At 44.4% G+C, this 19,902-nt stretch overlaps 2 protein-coding genes across 5 annotated transcripts in view; one reads left to right on the forward strand and one right to left on the reverse strand.

Annotated features, from left to right (window-relative positions):
- Window positions 1–799: 799 nt before the first annotated feature.
- On the forward strand, window positions 800–13,722 carry Rdh12 (retinol dehydrogenase 12). The gene is made up of 7 exons (NM_001108037.1): window positions 800–1,000; window positions 2,652–2,770; window positions 3,191–3,346; window positions 4,096–4,200; window positions 5,007–5,216; window positions 10,050–10,239; window positions 13,030–13,722. Exons 1-7 carry the CDS (start codon window positions 933–935, stop codon window positions 13,130–13,132), a joined length of 951 nt encoding a protein of 316 aa, NP_001101507.1. The 5' UTR covers window positions 800–932; the 3' UTR covers window positions 13,133–13,722.
- A 3,484-nt stretch (window positions 13,723–17,206) lies between these two features.
- Zfyve26 (zinc finger FYVE-type containing 26) overlaps window positions 17,207–19,902 on the reverse strand; it is a 63,657-nt gene continuing 60,961 nt past the window's right edge. For 3 of the 4 annotated variants that reach the window (XM_063261931.1, XM_039112292.2, XM_039112291.2), the window contains exon 42: window positions 17,207–19,775. In XM_063261931.1, coding sequence (XP_063118001.1) covers window positions 19,572–19,775 — 204 coding nt within the window. In that variant the 3' untranslated portion in view covers window positions 17,207–19,571. The remainder of the gene's footprint in view (window positions 19,776–19,902) is intronic. The other variant, NM_001108038.1, reaches the window with a different exon arrangement.

Below are 19,902 nucleotides of genomic sequence, written 5' to 3' on the forward strand. Positions count from 1 at the left end.
GCAGTTCTATGTCCTCGAGGCTACCTGACCTTTGAGTCCCAGTTTCCATCTTGAATTAAGATTGCTGTGGTTACAGATGGCAGCCACTCTTCTAGCCTGAGCTGCCACATTTGACCTCTACACCGGTTCTGGAGATTGGACTCATATTGACGGGCTTGCATGGAGAGTGCTTTGACCCTCTTAGTCATCTCTCTGACTATCTCTCGTCCATTTTTTTTTTTTTTTGGTTCTTTTTTTTCGGAGCTGGGGACCGAACCCAGGGCCTTGCGCTTCCTAGGCTCTCGTCCATTTTTAATCATGCTCATTTCAAGCATCATTAGAACTTAGAATTTTTTTTTCTTTTTTCTATTTTTTCGGAGCTGGGGACGGAACCCAGGGCCTTGCGCTCGCTAGGCAAGCGCTCTACCGCTGAGCTAAATCCCCAACCCCTAGATTTTTTTTTTTTTTTTGTTTCCATGCTTGCTTTTTTGTTTGTTTTGTTTTGACACCGTTTATTATGTTGTTGGGCTGGTCTTGAACTTGTATGTTCAAGTGATCATTCTGCTTTAGCTTCACAAATAAGTTGATTATAAGACTTTGTCACTAATGTGTGGCTTTTATGAAGACTGCTGATAATTTTTAACATGTTCTATCTTGAAAATGGAGTGTTGCGGGGGACTCTAGTTTTGCCAAATTCTCTCTGCTACTATAAGGCGAAGATCTTTCCTAAAGCCCCACCCCTCCAGGACTACATCTCCCATGAGGCTATGCTCTGGTGGCTCTCAGATTTAAGTAAGATTCTGAGCACTGCTTAAGCCAGCCAGTTGCTGAGTGCCCCGGAGAGAGAGGAGCCTAGAGTCAACAGAAGCTGCCAGGAATTGGAGCCAGAGAAGGATCCTCCGGCCAAGTTGAGAGTGGAAGCTGCAGAGACAGCAACTAAGGCGGTTGACAAGATGCTGGTTATCTTGGTACTGCTCACGTCCTTCTTCTCGATCTTGTACCTGGCGACTCCATCCATCAGGTTTGTCTTAATCCAGCAACTCAAAGATATTTTATGAAGCTGGTTTCGACTGCTAAAAGAAGAGTGAGGGGAGGCAGCGAAGGCAAGCTTAGGGCATTAAAAACAGGAAAGGAGGGGTTATGGATGCCTCTGCGGAAAAAGAGAAGGAAGCACCTGGGTGGGAGGGGGTGGGGCTGGTTTGAATTCGGATGCTAAGAGAAGGCGGAGTAGATGACTGTCCTGGCTCTTCCCCCTGATTCCTTTGGGTTTCTCTGACACTTTCCTTTTCTTTTCTGTCCCTAGGTAAGACGGGTGTCATGGGGACTTCATCTTTTAAGGGACTCATTGTCAAGTAGTAGGCATCTGGGAAGGAAACACCCTCTCTTTCCTTGATACTTCTCTCAGTAAATGTTTTGGAAATGACTCTTTCACTGGGGATTTATGGAGGTGTCAAGAAATGACTATTCTGTGTGAAGAATTTAAAATCTGTTGATGATTAGGAAGGTTATGAGCCAGATGTGGTTGTGCATGCCTTTAATCCCAGCACTGAGGAAGCAGAGGCAGAGAGATCTCTGAGTTAGAGGACAGCATGGTCTACAGAGCCAGGTCCAGGACAGCCAGGGCTACACAGAGAGATCCTGTCTTTGAACACTGAGGACAGAGTGTCAAAGTGTCATACCTGGTCCTGGCCACCCTTAGAAATGACTTGAACATCTTTGGGCTTCAGGGTTTTTTGTTTGCTTGTTTGTTTTTGTAATGTAGAAGTAATACTGAAATGGCTGGGGAAATTAATGTAAATGGCATATGGGAAGATACTATGTATGGAAGATGTAGAAAGGTAGTGAATGTAGAGTCAATCTAGCATGGGGTAGACTGAAAGTAGAAAGTGTCTAGCCTGGGATAGATATTGTGGAGAAAATCAAGCCTGGGATAGACCTCATGAATGTAGTAAGTGTCTAGCTTAGACTAAATATTGAGTGTAGAAAGTCTAGCCTAGGCTAGACAGTTGGTATAGAAGGTATCGAGAAAAGATAGTGTATAGAAAGTATCCAATGTCTGTCAGCCAATGATGTTCAGGAAGCATTCTAGACTCTCTGGTCTTGTTTTCAACAAGAAAGTTTTCTCTGTGTGCCAATGGCCTAAATAAAATCCTTAACAAAGTGCCAGAAAGACTTTCAGGATGCTCACTCTCTAAAGAGGCAGCTGAGGTGCGGTAGTTATGTGTCAGCCCAGATGCTGTTCGCTAGTTCTTGTGGTAACTATTGGAGATGTAGGGCTCAGGACCATTGAGTCCTCTAATGTGTCTCACCTATGTGATTCTAATGTGGGTCAGAGGAGGAAGCTGACCCATGGGAATCTAGAGATTAGACTGATATCTTTTTTATCTGACAAGGAATGTCCGAATTGGCTCTGGCTCAGGAGCACTTTCTCTGCTTGCCCAAGTGACTATTTTTAGTTTCCGGACATATGACCTTTCAATTCTTATCTATGAGCTGGCCACTACCTTTTCCAACCAAATGGTAGCCCATGCAAATTAACTTCTAAAGATGATAAAGTCTTATGACTCCAGGTTATGGACCTCTCTCTTTGGACTATTGTGGCCTTACTTCTTTTATGCATCTCAGCATGAGATTGGGGAAATGGTGGATGACTTTCCTCCCTTTGGCGACAGGAAGTTCTTTGCTGGTGGAGTTTGTACAACGAAGGTGCAGATCCCAGGGAAGGTAGTGGTCATCACAGGTGCCAACACAGGCATTGGCAAGGAGACAGCCAGAGAGCTTGCTCGAAGAGGTGAGTCCTTTTCTTCTATCTCTGCAGAACCACACCCCCTGCCCTCTTCACTGCGGTTCTCTCATAATTTCCTTGTCTTTCCTTCCTGGCTTGGAGGCTGTGATGGGAATTTAAGGAAAGTGGAACTCATGTCTAATGTGACAATAACTTATTCTGACTTTCAACATAGTTCCTTTCCTTCCTGCATCTTCCCTATTTCAGAAAGTGGGGAGAAGTATTTCAGAAAGTAAGTCTCAGCATAATATTGGTCATTATTGATAGTTATTCTAAGGTAGATACTAAGCAGAGTTAACTATCAGAGGGTTCTCGGCCCCACTGTGAGAATTTGGAGGTGACAATATGGCCACTCCACTGCCGTGGGGACAGCTTTGGTATGCTCCTGTGCCTCTGTACATATTGCCCTGCTTTCTCTGGTCCCAGGAGCACGAGTATACATTGCGTGTCGAGATGTGCTGAAGGGAGAGTCTGCTGCCAGTGAAATCCGAGCAGACACCAAGAACTCCCAGGTGCTAGTGCGGAAACTGGACCTCTCTGACACCAAATCCATCCGAACCTTTGCTGAGGGCTTCCTAGCAGGTAAGCCAGGAAGGCAGGAAACTAAGTGAGGGGTGGTTGCTCCACCCAGGACGTTTATGGCCCTTGCGTCATATCTGTGATCCCACTGGGCAGGTTTAGCTACATAAACCAGCAGGACAGGGATTTGGCAAAGGGATGGCGGGTGGACAAGCTGAGCAGGATCCTTATCGGCGTTTTGCTCCACAACGGGAATCTTGGAGGTATCGCCTCCATGTCTGAGCTTGTGACTTAGCATAGGGTGTGGCCCCGATTCTGCTCTTTTCTTTCATCCAGAAAATCAACCTTCTGCGGATACGGGCACTAGATGAGTTTGTGCCATTGTCAAAAGGCTCCCGTGTCTTGGGAAATTACCAACCTATACCGAGAACTACAGCTCCCTGAGGGACGAGGTTTAGGTGTGCCTTGTTTTATCGTGTCTTCCCAGGGCCAACCATGCCGGCCTCCTCCAAAGTTAGTGTTAATATGCATTGGCTATATAAATGAATAAATGGTGTTCAGAAAAGATAAAATTAGAAACCCAGTGACAACGGAGAGTCCATATCACACAGACAGGTCGGGATGGAGATAATTACTGACTTCTGAGCCAACACCTTATCTTGGAAGACAGGAGAAAGATGAGCATTATCCTTGCCCAGCAAAGTGTATTCATAGATGAAAGCCCCAGTGAACACTTGGGACAGTGACAGGTGGATAGAAGATGCCATGACTAGGAGACCCTAGTCATGGGTCTCCTTGATTGTTCTCAACAGAGGAGAAGAAGCTTCATATTTTGATCAATAATGCAGGCGTGATGATGTGTCCATATTCTAAGACAGTAGATGGCTTTGAAACCCACTTTGGAGTCAACCACCTGGGTAAGTATCTTTGGGTGACTAACAAGTGGGTGACAACTTACCTTGTTCTTTATAGGAAGATGGCCCTGCACCAGGGTTCAGGGTCTCCATGGGTCCTCAGAGAGCCTCATAGACTCCTCACAGGATTCCCCCTACACTAGACACATTGCTAAGCAGTCAAAAACGTGACTCTGTGCATTCTGTCCAGAAGTCTCATCTTGGAAGATACTATGGAGAAAAAAAAATGTCATCCTTGGATGGGGCAATGGCAATGCAGGGCTTGTTGGGCAGGGTCAACCTGTGGGTACTCAGGAATCTGGATTTGGCAGGGAAAGTACCATCCATATGAGAACTGAAACAAGCCTTGGGCTGCTCTTTGGTGGTAAGTGAACCCTGAGAAGTTGACACACAAGGTAAATAGGTGTTCAGAGTTTCCAGTGAAGGTTCCTTCTAGTCAGGGGAGCATGCGTCATATTCTTGGATCCTAAGCAAACGTTATTTTCCCTGACTACTCTAGCTTTCTTCCTGCATGAGTGTGAGGACCCATGGTTGTGCAGAGATGCTGGAGGCTAGCAGATGGGTATATAAACAATAGGTACCTGAGTATAGGTTAGATCTTGTCTTACTGAAGTCGGTCTTTGTCCCTTGCTTTGGAGAATGGACTACCCTAGAGTAAGTGACCAGTTAGCACTGAGTGACTCGATGTGTCAAACTTTACTCACACTCGGAAGGCAGAGAGCTGATTCGGAAGTGCTGTCATTGGTTCCACGTATCCTGAGCCTCGGGTCCTTCTGCCCTTGAGCTTTTCCTTTTGGATTGCTTTGCAGGCCACTTCCTTCTTACATACCTGCTTTTGGGGAGGCTGAAGGAGTCTGCTCCCGCACGGGTGATAAACCTATCCTCGGTGGCCCACCTTGGTGGCAAGATCCGTTTCCATGACCTCCAAAGCAAGAAGCGATACTGCAGTGGTTTCGCCTATAGTCACAGCAAGCTGGCCAACGTGCTTTTCACCCGAGAGCTGGCCAAGCGGCTCCAAGGTAAGCGTGGAGAAATGATAAAATATATTTAAAAATTATAAAAATAGTATCTATATGTATACAGTATGTATTATATTATATATTTAATTTTTAAATTATAAAAAGTAAATATTTTATTATATTTAAATAATAGATAATAAAATAATAAAATAAATATTTTATTTCTTTTTTATTATTTTAAATCAGAACAGAATCCTTGGTCCAGATTATAGGTTCATAGAAACTTCTGGAAGCAGGCTGTTGAACATATAACTTTTTTTACTAGTCTTCTGTATAGTCCAGGAAATGATAACTGTGCTTTTTTTCTCTGAATAAATGAGTTTATTGGGTAATAACAAGCAAAAATAAAAGAATAAATAGCGAGTAGCAGGTAGAAGCAGTTGACAGATACTAAACATTATCAAATTGTGTGCTGACAACATCTACAAGGGGCAACTGGAGTCACTGAATTGAGAGAACAAACAAAAGATAACACCCCACGTCAGGGTCTTCAGACATCTAGCACCAGTTAGCTGAGGAAGCCCCTTTGTGGCAATCCATTGGAGTTCTGACTGAGAAAACTGGGCAGAGCTCAGAACGGCCTCTAATAAAAGACAAGCATCCTCAGCCAAACACAACCATCAAAGCAGGCACCTTCAACATCCAGCAGATGCCAGCTATTGAGATGCTGGAACCCCCCATTTAGCTTTTTCTCCATGGATGAATTTCCAGTAGCTGAGCTTCTCCATCCCTGTTCCTTCTCTAGGCATTATTATTATTATTATTATTATTATTGGATAGACAACAGTAACCTTTGGTTGGAAATAGTATATTTCTAGCTGTTCTCAAGAACACAACAGGTTTTTTTTTTTTGTTGTTGTTTGTTTTTTCGTCTGTTTGTTTGATTGGTTTGGGTTGAATTTTTGAGACAGGGTTTCTCTGTGTAGCCTGGCTGTCCTGGAACTCATTCTGTAGACCAGACTGGCCTCAGATTCAGACATCTGCCTGCCTCTGTCTCTTAAGTGCTAGGATTTAAGTCATGGGCCACAGCGAGGCTAAGAACACAATTTTTTTTAACACTCTTAGCATTTTTCCCTCTCCTCATACAGAGCCAGGGGGGCCATCCTGACCCAGGAAAGGGCAGAGGGTTTTGGAAGACATTTGACATAAGTATGCTTGACCCTGAAGGGGGCAACCCAGCTTCCAGAACCAGCTTCCCAGTGAGTCCAAACAGCACGTTAAATATTACCATGTAATGTACATTCCAAGAAGAACTTTGTGAGCTAAGAAGAGTGAGACTGTACACAGAATCCCGCTGCTGTCCCACAGGAAGCATAGTCTAAGAGGTGCTGGAGCACTGTAGTCACCTCACGTTTGATACACTTTCGCCTCCTATTACTTCACTGTGTTCTTACAACAAGCCTTTGTAACATTCAGAGTGGGCACTCATTTTCTATTTTATGATAAGGTCAGAACTGAGCTTGTGGAAATGGCTAGATCAGGATTACATGGCAATGGAGTCATTAGTCTGTGCCTCAGGAATTGCTTCCGTAGTTCATAAAGGTGTCAAGACTGGAATGTGAGCTCTATGCTTTTAGTCTAGAGCTCTTCCTCCTGTGTGCCTCTCGCTGAGTTCTGCTAAGCTCCAATGGGGTCCTTGCCTACCATTGGGGAGTTAGGGCTGGATTCTAGGATCCTGGGCCCGAGTTCTTGCTCTTCCAGATATGAGGGCCATGTATATATAAACCTGTTCCTTTAACTTCCCCAACTGCCTCCTCAGTTGTAACATGATTAATAATTATAATTATTACTAACTCTGCACCTCCCTGGAGTCTAGGTAAGCTATGACCTCTGATGTCTCTGAGTCTGGGGGAACGACTTGACATTGTGAATAATTCAGAATTTGGGAAGAATAGTCTGTATCAGAATGCCAAGGCAGAAGAATAGGACAATCAGGGCAGTGAATGGCAATGACGAGGAGCTTTGTGTGCCTGTCACTGTGCGAGCCTCAAACTGATAATAGCGCTCATGAGGTTAGCACTATTATTTTCCGCCTTCTACAAATGAAGGGAGAGGTGCATCTGTAAGGAATTTGTTCAGGTAAGTTCGGAGAGCTCTCACTCTGGAATCTAGCACTGTTTCCTCTGTGCGAGGCCTTGGTCTGCAGCTGACTAGCTATGACTGTGAGTGATGTATTAGGTTTCTCTGCGTTTCAGCTTCCTTAGGACATGAGCATCTTAATGTTATTTACTGCATATGCCTCCTTTTAGAATGGAGATGTGACTGGCCTCTGCCCAATGCTTGACAAGTCTTCCTACCTCTGATTAGTTGAGCAAGAAGGCACTATTCCAAAAAGGAGAAGCAGAGGGCGGCACAGAATTGTTTGACCTTGGTGGCAGGTGACACCTGTGTGTTGGGTAGAGGTGATATCAGAGGAAGAGGCAATCTTTCACCATCAGATGATCAGGAGCTTTGGCCAGACCTTTGGACACATATTGAGGCAGTGAGGGGCTAGGTGCTCAGACTACATGTCGAAATGGATTAATAAGGAACTTTGTGACTCGGCCCACGACCCTCCCCCACAATGTCCTACAGGTCAATTAAGGATAATGTTTCTTTAATTAAGCAGCCCGATGACAGTCCACACCAAGTCAGTGTAGTCTTTAAGTTTATTGTCCCACAGTGGCACCTTTCTCAAACAGCCAAGGCTGCATTTACAACCTGACTTATCATCCAAATATTAACAGAAATGGCGCCATTTGTCTCAACATTCTGAGACTGCAGCAGTCTCCTGCTTGAGTTATTTCCCAAGTTACCTTGCCCATTTTGTCCACTGCAAAGTGATCCAAACAAATGTGCCTCATGTCCTAATTGACAAAACAAACAAGTGTTGCAGATGAGAGTGCATCCTAGGAACAGACTCTGGAAGGCCATGGAATGTCACCTTAAACCCACAAGAACCTGCAGGAACCAAGTCTAAACCGCTGTTCCTGTGTTGATTTTCTTATCCCTGTCAGACCTTGCCTTCATTTTATTTTCTCCCAGCTTTGGACAATAACTACTTTCTAAAATAGTAACAAGTGAAAAGTTGTCCGAGACTGATACATTTTTTTAATAGAATGTGTGTATTATGTGGCTAGTATTTTCACTTTAATTTGGTTGTGATACTCTGTTGTCACATCAAAGGAAGCGATGGCATTCTAGCTGTGTCTCTTCTCCTTTAAGGCATCCACTGTGTTCATAACTGATGGGGCTGCAGAACTGGTATTGAATTTACAGTATCGTTAGAAGAGAATGTGTGATACAGGTTACGCATGCCAATAAAGGAATTGCTTGCTCTTACTTTCCAGAGTGTGGAAACTGAAAGTCAAGTACTTTCTGCCTTCTAAGTTAGAACCTCAAAACCTGTATACTTTTCATTTCAATTACTGGGAGGCATTGGGGTTATTAGCCCATCTTCCTTCACACAGTTTAATATCTCACCGACTGACTGATGCAAGCTGTTAGTGGCTGATTGCTCCAATGATAACTCTGCTAGTAATTGATTTATTTTCCTTCAGTAAAGTTGTATAAACTAAACAAAACTAAAAAGGAAATGGGATAACACAGGGAAAGTGCATAGTGTGGTCTCATAGGTTAAAAAGTACAGCCAACAAAGTGGTACCAGAATTGCGTTGGGGCAGCATAATGTCCCATAATTCCCACCAGCACCCTTCCATCCACACCTCATAAATGCTTTTGCCCCTACTCCCAACCTTTCAAGCAGATTGTTGTCCCCAAGCTTCTCCCATAGAAATGGCAAAGATACTGCTATTAATGATTAATGCTACTAGTTCGCACGTGTTTTTATGGGTAGTATGTGAGCCCTCATATAAGATGACACTGAAATAGGACTCTGGCTTTGGAGCATAGAAAGCTCTTTCTTGGAGGGGTTAATTCATTACTAGGCAGGGTAATAAAGCCTTTTGAAGCCTAGTCTTTTATTTCCCAAGTCCCTTCTTCTTTTTTAATTAATTTATTTATTTTACATCCCAACCACAGTTTCCCCTCCCTCCTCTCCTCCCAGAGCCCCCCCGCCCCGCATTCCGTTCTTCTTTCACTTCTCCTCAGAAAAGGGCAGGCCTCTCGTGGATATTGAACAGCCATGGCGTATCAAGTTGCAGCAACACTAGACACCGCCTCTTCCATTAAGGGTTTACAAGGCACCCAGTCGGAGGAAAGGGTTCCAAAGGCAGGCAACTGAGTCAGAGATAGCCCCTGTTCCCACCATTAGGAGCCTACAAGACGATACGAGCTGCACAACTATAACATAGGCAAGGAGGGCCTAGGTTAGTCCCACGCAGGCTCCCTCATTGGCCGTTCAGTCTTTGTGAGCCCTATGAGCCCAGGTTAGTTGATTCTGTGGGTTTTCTTATGCCTTTGACCTATAATTTGTTCTGCCTACAAGGCATGCTAGGGTAAAGATCGCCCAGAAGTTGTGGAAGTGGCCAACAAATGACTCATCCAGCTTGAGACCCATGCTTTGAGAGGGAGCCCACCCAGGCTGGATAGCCCAGAGACCTAGGATAGAATCAGATAGGACTGGCAGTGGCAAAAAAAAAAAAAAAAAAAAAAAAAAAGTCAATAAAATGATTCTTAGTGACATTCTGCTGTACTAAAAAATTGGTGCCTAGCCTAGTTGCCATCAGAGAGGCTTTACCCAACAACAGGTGGAAACAGATGCAGCAGAGACCCACAGCCAAGCATTAGGCAGAGCTGGGGGAATTATGTGGAAGGAGGAGGCAAAGGACTGTAGGAACCGGAGGGACTCCTACAAAGTGTGTCCCTAGCCTTACTGTATCCTCTTTGTCCTAGGGACCGGAGTCACGGCCTATGTGGTTCACCCAGGTTGCGTCCTGTCTGAGATCACCAGGCACTCCTTCCTGATGTGCCTGTTGTGGCGCCTCTTCTCGCCCTTCTTCAAGTCCCCTTGGCAGGGGGCTCAGACCAGCCTGCACTGCGCCCTGGAGGAGGGCCTGGAGCCCCTGAGCGGAAAGTACTTCAGGTAGGAAGGAGCTGGCAGTGCCCTGCGTGCTCAAGAATTACGGTACCCCAGGAGCTTTGCACCAATCAGACTCCTCCTGCCTGCCGATGAAATCCACGCTTGGGTTAGGTCTGGAAATCAGCTGCAGTGAGTTTTCCAAAGGAACTCAAGTCAGAAAGAATTGCTTTCCTAGTTTGGTTTTGTTTCAGTGTGACACATCTCTGTGAGCGGCGCTGCTTTCTGAAAGCCTTCCCCTGTTGGTTGTACTATAACAAGGATGTTAGCTGGCCCTCTGGATTTTTTTCCTTGAAGGCTCGGCTGACTTGACAATTGGATTCTTTGGCATCATAAAATGCTAGCAGGAGGTCATATCTACTGAGTGGGAGCCCTCAGTGTTGTTAGGACTGGCCTTGCCTGTTGGTGTGTAGGGATAGACATTTGGGTACCATATGTAAATACAACTCCACACGCAGCCAGAGCTTCCAAATAAGGAATCCAAGATAAAGGCTCTGTTCCTTTTCATAATTTAGCCTAGCCCAGTTTGCTCTGCTGTCCTTTGCTAAGCAAGGCACCGTTTATTAAGTGAGGCAATGAGAGTAGGCTTAGTGTCTGCTGCAGGGGAATGGCTGAGCGACCACAGCCAATACTGCTCGAACCTTTGGACTGTGTTTGTCTCTTGACTAAGTGTGTTGTGTGCCTTGACTGATGCAGTCATCTCCAGCTGCCTCTGGGATTAGAGGATCGTGCCACCACCGTCCACCTCTTGATTTACTTTAGAGGCAGTTTCTCACTATGCAGTCCCGTCTAGCCTCAAATTTAGGATTCTTCTGTCTCAGTCTTCTGAGTGCTAGGATTACAGCTGTGTCCCAGCATGCCTCACTTCTTTTTCTTTTTAAAATGTGGCCACTGGAAATTTCAAATTCTGTATGTGGCTCCTGTTTCAGGTTTGCAACTTTTGTTGTCGTTGTGTTTTATTTCTTTGAGCCAGTCTGTGATCCTGGGCATCCTGGAACTCACTATATAGACCAGGCAGACCTGAAACTCAGAGATCTGCCTGCCTCTGCCTCCTGGTTGGCAAGTGCTGGGATTAAATGTGTGCACCACCATGCCTGGCATGCATTCCCTGTTTATTGAGCAAATCTACCCCACAATCTGAGTGTTTATATTATTGCCTTATGAGTGTGACAGATTTAATTAATAAGGGATTTTCATGATACAATGTTATAAACAAAAAAACCCATAGAATACAAAACTATATGTTCTGGAGGCACAGCATAAGAGTTCTTACTGCTTTGGCAGAGGACTCCAGTTCAGTTCTCAGCACCAGATGTCTTACAACTGCTTGTAACTTCGGCTCCAGGGCATCTGAAACCCTCTTCTTGCCTCTACAGGGACCTGCTCACATGCAAAAACCTTCACAACAGACACACACAGATACATATAACTACAAATAAAATCTTAAAAAAATGAAAACATTTGTTACAAATACATAATGAATAGTTTACATAGACCAGTCAGTGCCTAGTAACAGTTACTCCAAGGGAGTGTGAGGAAGAGAGGCAAGGCCTGAAAGAGGACTGCAGCTGCTCCTTCTAGACACTTCCTTATCATTCAACATGTTTAGAAGAACATACATTTATTTGCTGTCTATCTAGTTAAAATACATTTTAATAAAAGAAAGACTTCCCCAAACTAAATACACGATCCTGCTTTTGAATAAAAGGAAAAAATATACATAAACTTATGTATATCTCTAGATAAACAAACAAGGCTTTAAAAAGGCAGTCAAAGGGTAGGCTTTTCTTTTCTACCAGAATCATAATTTTCAAACATCGTATACAAGTTTTATAAGTATAAAAGATAGAAGCATGCCCCATAGGGTGGTCTCTCTTCCTTATTCCTCCCAGCCTCACTCCCTCTGCTCACTTTAAAACAGGAGTGTGCTTAAATAGGTTCCACTGGGCACAAATCACTCTGGTTGGAATTCAGAGTTTCTCTAAACTTAGGCAGAAAGTAACCGTGGTGTTATCTATGACCTTTGCAGGTATGTTCATATCACATTGAATTATTGAAGATAATTTCATAATGTCTCCTTTGCTCACAATTACTTTGAGGCAGCATTCATCCATCTGGTATTATATCCTGTTGTAGACTATAGTAAGGAAAAGCCTATGTATTGCTAGTTTGTTTAAGTATTTATGCATATGTGTATGCATTTTTAAAAGATTTTTCCCAACTATGTGTGTATATGTGAACATATGTATGTGTGTGGGGCCATGGAGGCCAGAGAGGATATCGTATCCCCTGGAACTAGAGTTACCGGTGGTCATAAGCTGCTTGACATTGTGCCAGGAATCAAACCCAGCTCCTCAGGAAGAGCAGCAAACATTTTTAGCTCCCCACTCATCTCTCCAGCCCCTATATTTTGGTTTGTCAAGACGGTTTAACTGTAGCCCAGGATTGGCTCAAAGTCACTCTGGAGCCAAGGATGGTTTTGAACTCCCAATCTTCCTGCCTCTGCTTCCCAAGGGCCAGGACTAATTAGGCTATGCCACCACACCTTATACTTTTTTTTTTTTTTTTGGTTCTTTTTTTTCGGAGCTGGGGACCGAACCCAGGGCCTTGCGCTTCCTAGGTAAGCGCTCTACCACTGAGCTAAATCCCCAGCCCCCACCTTATACTTAAGAAGTCATTTCAGTGTAGTTTCTTTAAGTCTAGTGCACATATTTTATATCATTAGAAATCTATTCTGAGGAAGGTGTTCCATGAGGGCCGGTTTTCATTCTAACATTCACTTTCTCTGCCTACCAGTGACTGCAAGAGGACGTGGGTATCCCCAAGGGCCCGGAACAAGAAAACAGCTGAGCGCTTGTGGAATGTCAGCTGTGAGCTTCTAGGAATCCAGTGGGAATAGTTGGCCTGAAGACCAGGGCCTTTTCAGGCCTAATCCATGCCAGAAAAAAAGGGGACCAAAGAGAAGGCTGACTGGAAAGGATTATCCTCCTGGCTTGGTGCTGCTGTAACTCCTGCCTACTAAGAACCTTCTGGAGCCCTTTATACACATGTTTTTGTGAAGCAGGATTGTAGGACAGGATGATACTCATACTTCTAGATGGTTCTCAAAGGATTAGAGAATCCACAGCTCCCTTGGGCAAGAGGCTGAACATGGGGGTGGAGGAGGATCCTGAGAAGTTGGATCGGTTCCCTCTCCAGTACCACTGATGTGAGCTTACATGCTCATAGGAGCAACCAGCATCACACATTTCTATACCCTCAAACTCTAGCTTGGCCTCTTTTTCCTTGAAATGAAATGCTAGTCACAACCCTGGAGTCTGGACCAACTCAGGAAGAAATAGCTCATTTTGGCCAAACTTCATTTCTTCTTTTGAGCATCCCGGAGCCACTCATGAAGCTGGGCCCTTCCCATTTTTCATCATGTAATTTTTTTTCCTAAACCATTCTCTTTACCTCAATTTTTAGAGAAATAAAGATTTGTGTTTATCTCATTGCCTTGTGTCTTCCCTCAGAGAGAAATGGAAGAGAGGAAACCAGTCTGTTAGTCCAGTGAGTCACATGTCACCCTACTCAGCCACTCCACCTGTACATCCAGAATTTTCTCACAATACTGTGTGTGGACACAAAGTAAGCTGACCATGCTGGGTATTCAGTCAGGTCTCTCTCAATGCCAGTATTTTATTATGAGAAGTGAGACGGTTGGCTTAAAGTACAGAACCACTGAGCTCCACTGTGGATTATGACCAGATAGATTTGACATATAAATACAAAAAAATCAAGACTCTACCTATCCACCTCCATAAACATGGCTCTCATTCCCTCTGCCTCCCCTCTCTGTGGTGTAGTCCTCATGAACTCCTTGCTGAAGGTCATCCAGAAGAGGTGGGCAGATGTGCCCAATGTCATAATACTTGGGCCCAAGAAACAAACTTCACTGGTCCCAGATCTGAGGCATTCAAAGGGCATCTGTTGATAAATGTTCTTGTCAATAAAACATAGCTTTTAAATTTCATTAGTATATGTTAATTGTTTAAAATATGGCTTTAATTATGACATCTTCACACATATGGATGTAGTACTTTGATCACATTTATCTCCATTATTTACAGTTATCTTCTTGCCCCTGGAAATAACCTTTCTCCTAAGAGGCTCTGTTAGAGCCTGACTAATACAGAGGCAAATGCTCGAAGCCAACCACTGGACTGAGAATGGGGTCCCCAATGGAGGAGTTAGAGAAAGGACTGAAGGAACTGAAGGGGTTTGCAACTCCATAGGAAGAATAACAATATCAACTAACCAGATACCCCAGAGCTCCCAGGGACTAAACCACTATCCCAAGAGTACACAGGGATGGACCTATGGCTCCAGCTGCATATGTAGCAGAGGATGGCATCAATGGAAGGAGAGGCCCTTGGTCCTATCAAGGCTCAATGCCCCAGTGTAGGGGAATGTCAGGGCATGGAGGTGGGAGGGAGTATGTGGGTGGGGATCACCCTCATGGCAGCTTCCAAGTCTATAACTTCACTTCCAGGGCATCTGATGTCCTCTTCTGGTTTCCATGGGCACCAGGCATACACATGAATATAGTAAATAAAATCTTAAAAAAGGTCAGTGACTCCATTGCTCCTTAAGTCCTTGAGTTCTCCATCTGGTGTTCTGTGTGGAGCAGGAAAGTGAGACCATGGGGACCAGTCGTTACAGACCTGTCTGATTTATAAAGTATCATGTACTCGTCTTAAAAAATGTATTTTTCTTGCTTTCTTATCAGCACCTTTTCGGTTTTGATTTAAACATGTTTCATTCTGTCCATTTTCTCACAAAGATTTTTTTCCTATCTCAGGAATTATTTCTATATTGGTGCTTTAGTAAATGTACGATTTCTACTTACATATAGTAAATTTCATGAAGACAGAGTCCACTAGCGGTGTTACCAGGGGGTGGGGGAGTTTTTGTGAGTCATTGATCATGCTAGGGAGGGCTTTTCAGTCATGTGGTTGCCAGAGACTTACCCATGCTCCTTTGAGTATCCCTACTAAACTCACTGGTTTACCAAGCCACATTGGAGAGGATTTATTTCTTTGTTCTGTCATTGGTGTCCTATGCCAGGTGAATACATATGTCTGTTCACATCTTCCCAAGGAAAAAAACATAAGAGAGAGGGTTAGACCAAGAAGAGCCTGTTTCCACCAGGGTAATGCAACTATTGGTATATGCTTGCCTGGGTATTAAGAGTCTAATTGCCTGGGATCTACTTTGCCTAAGCCTCAGCCAAAGGCCTCTGGCAACCTAGCCTGTCGGGTTTCTAAACACGTTATTCATCTGTCTTAAATTCAGACGGAATGTCTCAGTGTTCTTCGTTGTGACATGTCTTTGTGTCATGTCCACACCAGATGTTTCCGGGTCTCCTTTCATTATTATCATTTCTTTGCTGTACTTGTTTTTATTGTTTAGTTTTGAATGAGGAATAGGAAGGGCTCACATTTCTGGGGAAAAGGGAGAAGAGCTGTGACACGAAGGTTTTCACTTCAGGTATCCTTCTGCAAACGTACAGCCCCAAGAGAAAGACAGGCAAACAGGTTTTTTGATATATATTTTTTTAAGCTTGAATTATGCTCTTCTCAAATACATACAGGTGGTTCTCAAAAAAGATTCACAAACCAGTTGATAGTGAGAATATAGTTGGCTATTTTCAATCATTCTAAGAATCACAAAGTTTAAAAAATGACAACTCACTTTATAAAAGGTTTCAGTGTGCCATCTGTCTCCCATCACCTGAGCAAAATTACAACAACAACAACAACAAACTATGAAATTGAGACCCTATTTCAAGAACAAAATAATCCATAAAGTTTGTGAATATCAGGGGCAAGAATGGTGGGAGTGGTAGGATGAGCAGATTCAGTGAAGGATGATGGGAGGCAGCTGACTTATTTCCCCAATGCACATATCCTCTGAGTCAGCAGTTCAGAATCATTCATTGCAGAGAATTTGCTGTGACAGGAGTACTCCCCTGCCTACTCCCCTGTCCCGGGAACTATACATTAGATATTGGTAACCCTGGTCACCTCTGGGAGAGACAGCCAGTGGGGTAGTGACAGGAGGACCTCTTATTTATGTTTTCTACTCCTAATGTATCACCTATTTCCACCCCTTCACCTGGAGCAGACATGAAACACACCAAGTTTTCTGGTGGTAGATGGTATGCTAAGATGATTTTAAATTAATTTTTTTTATGGTGAAATTGGGGATTGAACCTAGGACTTTACACATCAGGCAACTGCTGTTTATTGAGTCACATTCCTAGAAAACTAATAAAACAATACTTCATAAAAACAAACCTATTTTATTTTATATATATGAGTATTTTGCCTGCACATATATGTCTATGTACCATACGTGTGCCTGGGGCCCTTGATGAAGGTCGTCTCTGGACCTGGAGTTAGAGATGGTTGTGAGTCTCTGTGGATGCTGGGATTGAACCTGGGTTCTCTTGATAAGCAGTCAATGCTCTTAACCTATGAGCCATCTCCACAGTCCCAAAGGGAGCTGAGCAGGAACACTCACTGCTCTCTTTGTCTTTCCGAGACACAGTCTTATTATGTAGACCAGGCTGGCCCTGAACTCAAAGAGATCCTTCAGCCTCTTCTGAGTGCTGGGAATAAGGGTGTGCGTCATCACGTTCAGCCCCCTTTTAAGGTTTTAAATTTTACTAACATGTGTATAGTGTGTGTGCATGTGTGTGCATGCTCTTGCGTACATACCATGGTATCTCATGCTATGGTATATCGGAGGTCAGAGGGCTGGAAGAGTCAGCTCTTTCTTTCCATCTTCATATGGGTGCAGGGATCAAACTCAGGTTGTTAGGCCTGTGTGGTGAGCGCTTTACCCGCTGAAACATCTCCCTGGTCCACTAATCGTTTTTTTTTTTTTTTTTTTTTTTTAACACATTTGATTTGACTGGTCACTCCAGGAATTGTTTAAGAGGAAGTTAGCCAGTTGAACTTTATTTCCCACTCATCTTTTCTTTCCACAGAACACACAAGCAAAAGACAGGAGTCTGGAAACAGGGAACATGGAGGCAAGAGGATGAGGGGTTCAAGATCACTTTCATCTATACAGCAATTTCAACACCAGCCTGTGCTATATGAGACCTTGTCTCAAATCAAATAGAAGGCATGGGATGAGACACGCCATTAAGAGCACTTGTTCTTATGCAGGATCTGAATTCAGTTCCCAGAAACCCTATTAGGAAGCTAACAGCCACTTGTAACTCTAATTCTAGGGGATTGGATACCCTCTTCTGGCCTCCACTGGTGCCAGGCATGCATGTGTCACACGCATGTGCGTGTGCACACACACAGGCACACACACAGACACACATACACTCATATGAAAATTTTTAAAAAGTGTGTTTATATAAATAAAGCCAAGGGGTGATGACTTGGATGATAAGAGCACTGGCTGCTCTTCCAGAGGATCCAGGTTCAATTCCCAGCACACAACTGTCTGTTACTCCAGTTCCAGGACACCCGACATCCTCACAGAGACATACATGCAGACAAAACACCTATGCACATAATAGTAAATAATAAAAAATTTAAAAAGCCTAGAAGCCAAGAAGTATGTGGGACAGCCAGTTTATTGTGGCGTGGTTGTGGTAGGATACACAGTCCCTCAACATGTACAACTATTTTGATGTTATTGTTGCTTTTCAGGAAACCACAGTATGATGTCTTAGGTCTGCAATCTTTTCTCTGTTAACCTGGTCAATGGTCCACCTATTTTACAATTCAAGTTAGAGAAAGTCAGGGAAATCTAGTTGTGTCATCCTAAATCGAGGGCTGCAAGACTTACAACCCAGTTGTGTAAAGTGCTTATGTTCAGTGCAAACATAGACAGCCTTGAGTGTAAGCTGACCTCAGGCAATGGGGGTTCCTGGGAGCTGTGGTGTGTTCTATGCATCAGGAAGGAAAGGCCACTGTCAGACTTTACCCTCAAGGGAGCCCATTTCAGCCTTTCTTCTCTACTAGGACCAAAGCTTGGAATCTGACAGATGTCCACTAACAACTGTTAATTAAGAAAAACTTGGTTCAGAAGAAATGAGCAGGGTTTCTAAGCACCAGAGACACTGACTTCAGTTCCAGTTCCTGTTGCCTTGGCAGCAAAGGGGAGACCAATAGGCTGAGCTCTGGCTGGTGGGAGACTTGGGGCCACAGGCCTTTCTTTAGGGCTCCCAGTCACCAAATGACAGACCCTCTGTCTGGAGCACCAACCCACCCCAGGTGAAAAGCAGTAAACCCTTCATACAGTTCCCCACCCCTGGGTGAGAATTACTTGTTATCCGCTTGTTCTGCCTTGCCTGTAGACCCAACTCTGAAGCAAATCCCTCAGTGCACTACTGCCTCAATGAGCTAGGTCTTTGCATATCCAACCCATGGCCCTGAGGAGGCCAAGGGGAAGCACGAGGGATGGAGAAATGGCTTCTTAACTAATTCCTGAGGTACAAACACAAATGGAATGCAAACAGGTAGAGTCTAGCATTCATTCAGCCCCAGGGTCTTGGCTACCATTTCTCTCCCTGTCAACCCTGCAGCAGGGATACTGACAAGAGCCAGCTTTGTGCTCAGAAGGGTTGGCCCTTTCCTCCCTCTGAATGAATGTGAAGGGGTCTGGCCTCAGTCTCCCAGATCTGACTCTTTATACCATTGCCAGAGCTTTCAGATGCCCACACTTGAAAACCTTGTGCTTGTGAGAGGTATGGCAGGGAAAGCTGACATATTCCACAGCCATACTCCTAACATTCGCTCTGAATTTTGGGGAAAAGCAACCTTTTTGGCATTGCTCTGTAATTCTGTTGATCCCTCCAGTTAGGAGGAGCTGTTAAAGCATGTGTGTCTGCATAGAGGGGAACTGTGGATGAACAGGCCGACCTGGGACAAGAACCAAACACACTGAAGGTCTTCAGACTAGCAGAAAGTAGGAAGTAAAGTGCCTCTCTTCAATGGAGGAATCTCATTTGTTCAGAAAAATGCTTGGGCGTAAACATGAGTGCACAGGAGCATGCACACGGGTGTGCACACATGCACACACACACACAGTCACTCTGAGGTAGAAAGTGGCTATTTGCAGACAAACACAGAGTCTACAATTTTACATGGCACTTGTGTGAAAGGACCTACTCTTGCCCATTCAGGTAAGTAGAGTCCGACTTGCTCACTCCAACCTGGGGCAGGAGCAGAAGTCCCACTCCACAGGAAGATGGAGATGGAGGGCGCTGTGTGGCACTGTGCCTGTTGCTATAGTTCCCAGGCTGTAGTTCCCAGGTTCCGCTCCCTGGGTCACTTCCTGGAGCCTGAACCATGGGCACCACGGGAATGGCTTGTCAGAAGCCACTGAGCACAGATGTCTTGCACTACAGAATCCCCGCTGCTTTTGGCAGCCTGCTGCACCTGCTGGACGAGGGCGGCGGCCTGAGTGTGTTCTTGCTTCACGGCAATCAGGTAGGCAGAACGCAGCTTGCAACACGTCAGATAGGCCCGGACCTAGGCATTGGGGATGAGATGACCACCAAGGAAAATCAGTAAGCACAGAGAGCACCAGAAAGCACAGGCAGATGGACGATACTTCTCACTCACCAGATCGAGAGCGAGGTTCTTGCCTTTTATTGTT

The sequence above is a fragment of the Rattus norvegicus genome, chromosome 6 (assembly GCF_036323735.1).
Source record: "Rattus norvegicus strain BN/NHsdMcwi chromosome 6, GRCr8, whole genome shotgun sequence".
NCBI classification, from domain to species: Eukaryota; Metazoa; Chordata; class Mammalia; order Rodentia; family Muridae; genus Rattus; species Rattus norvegicus.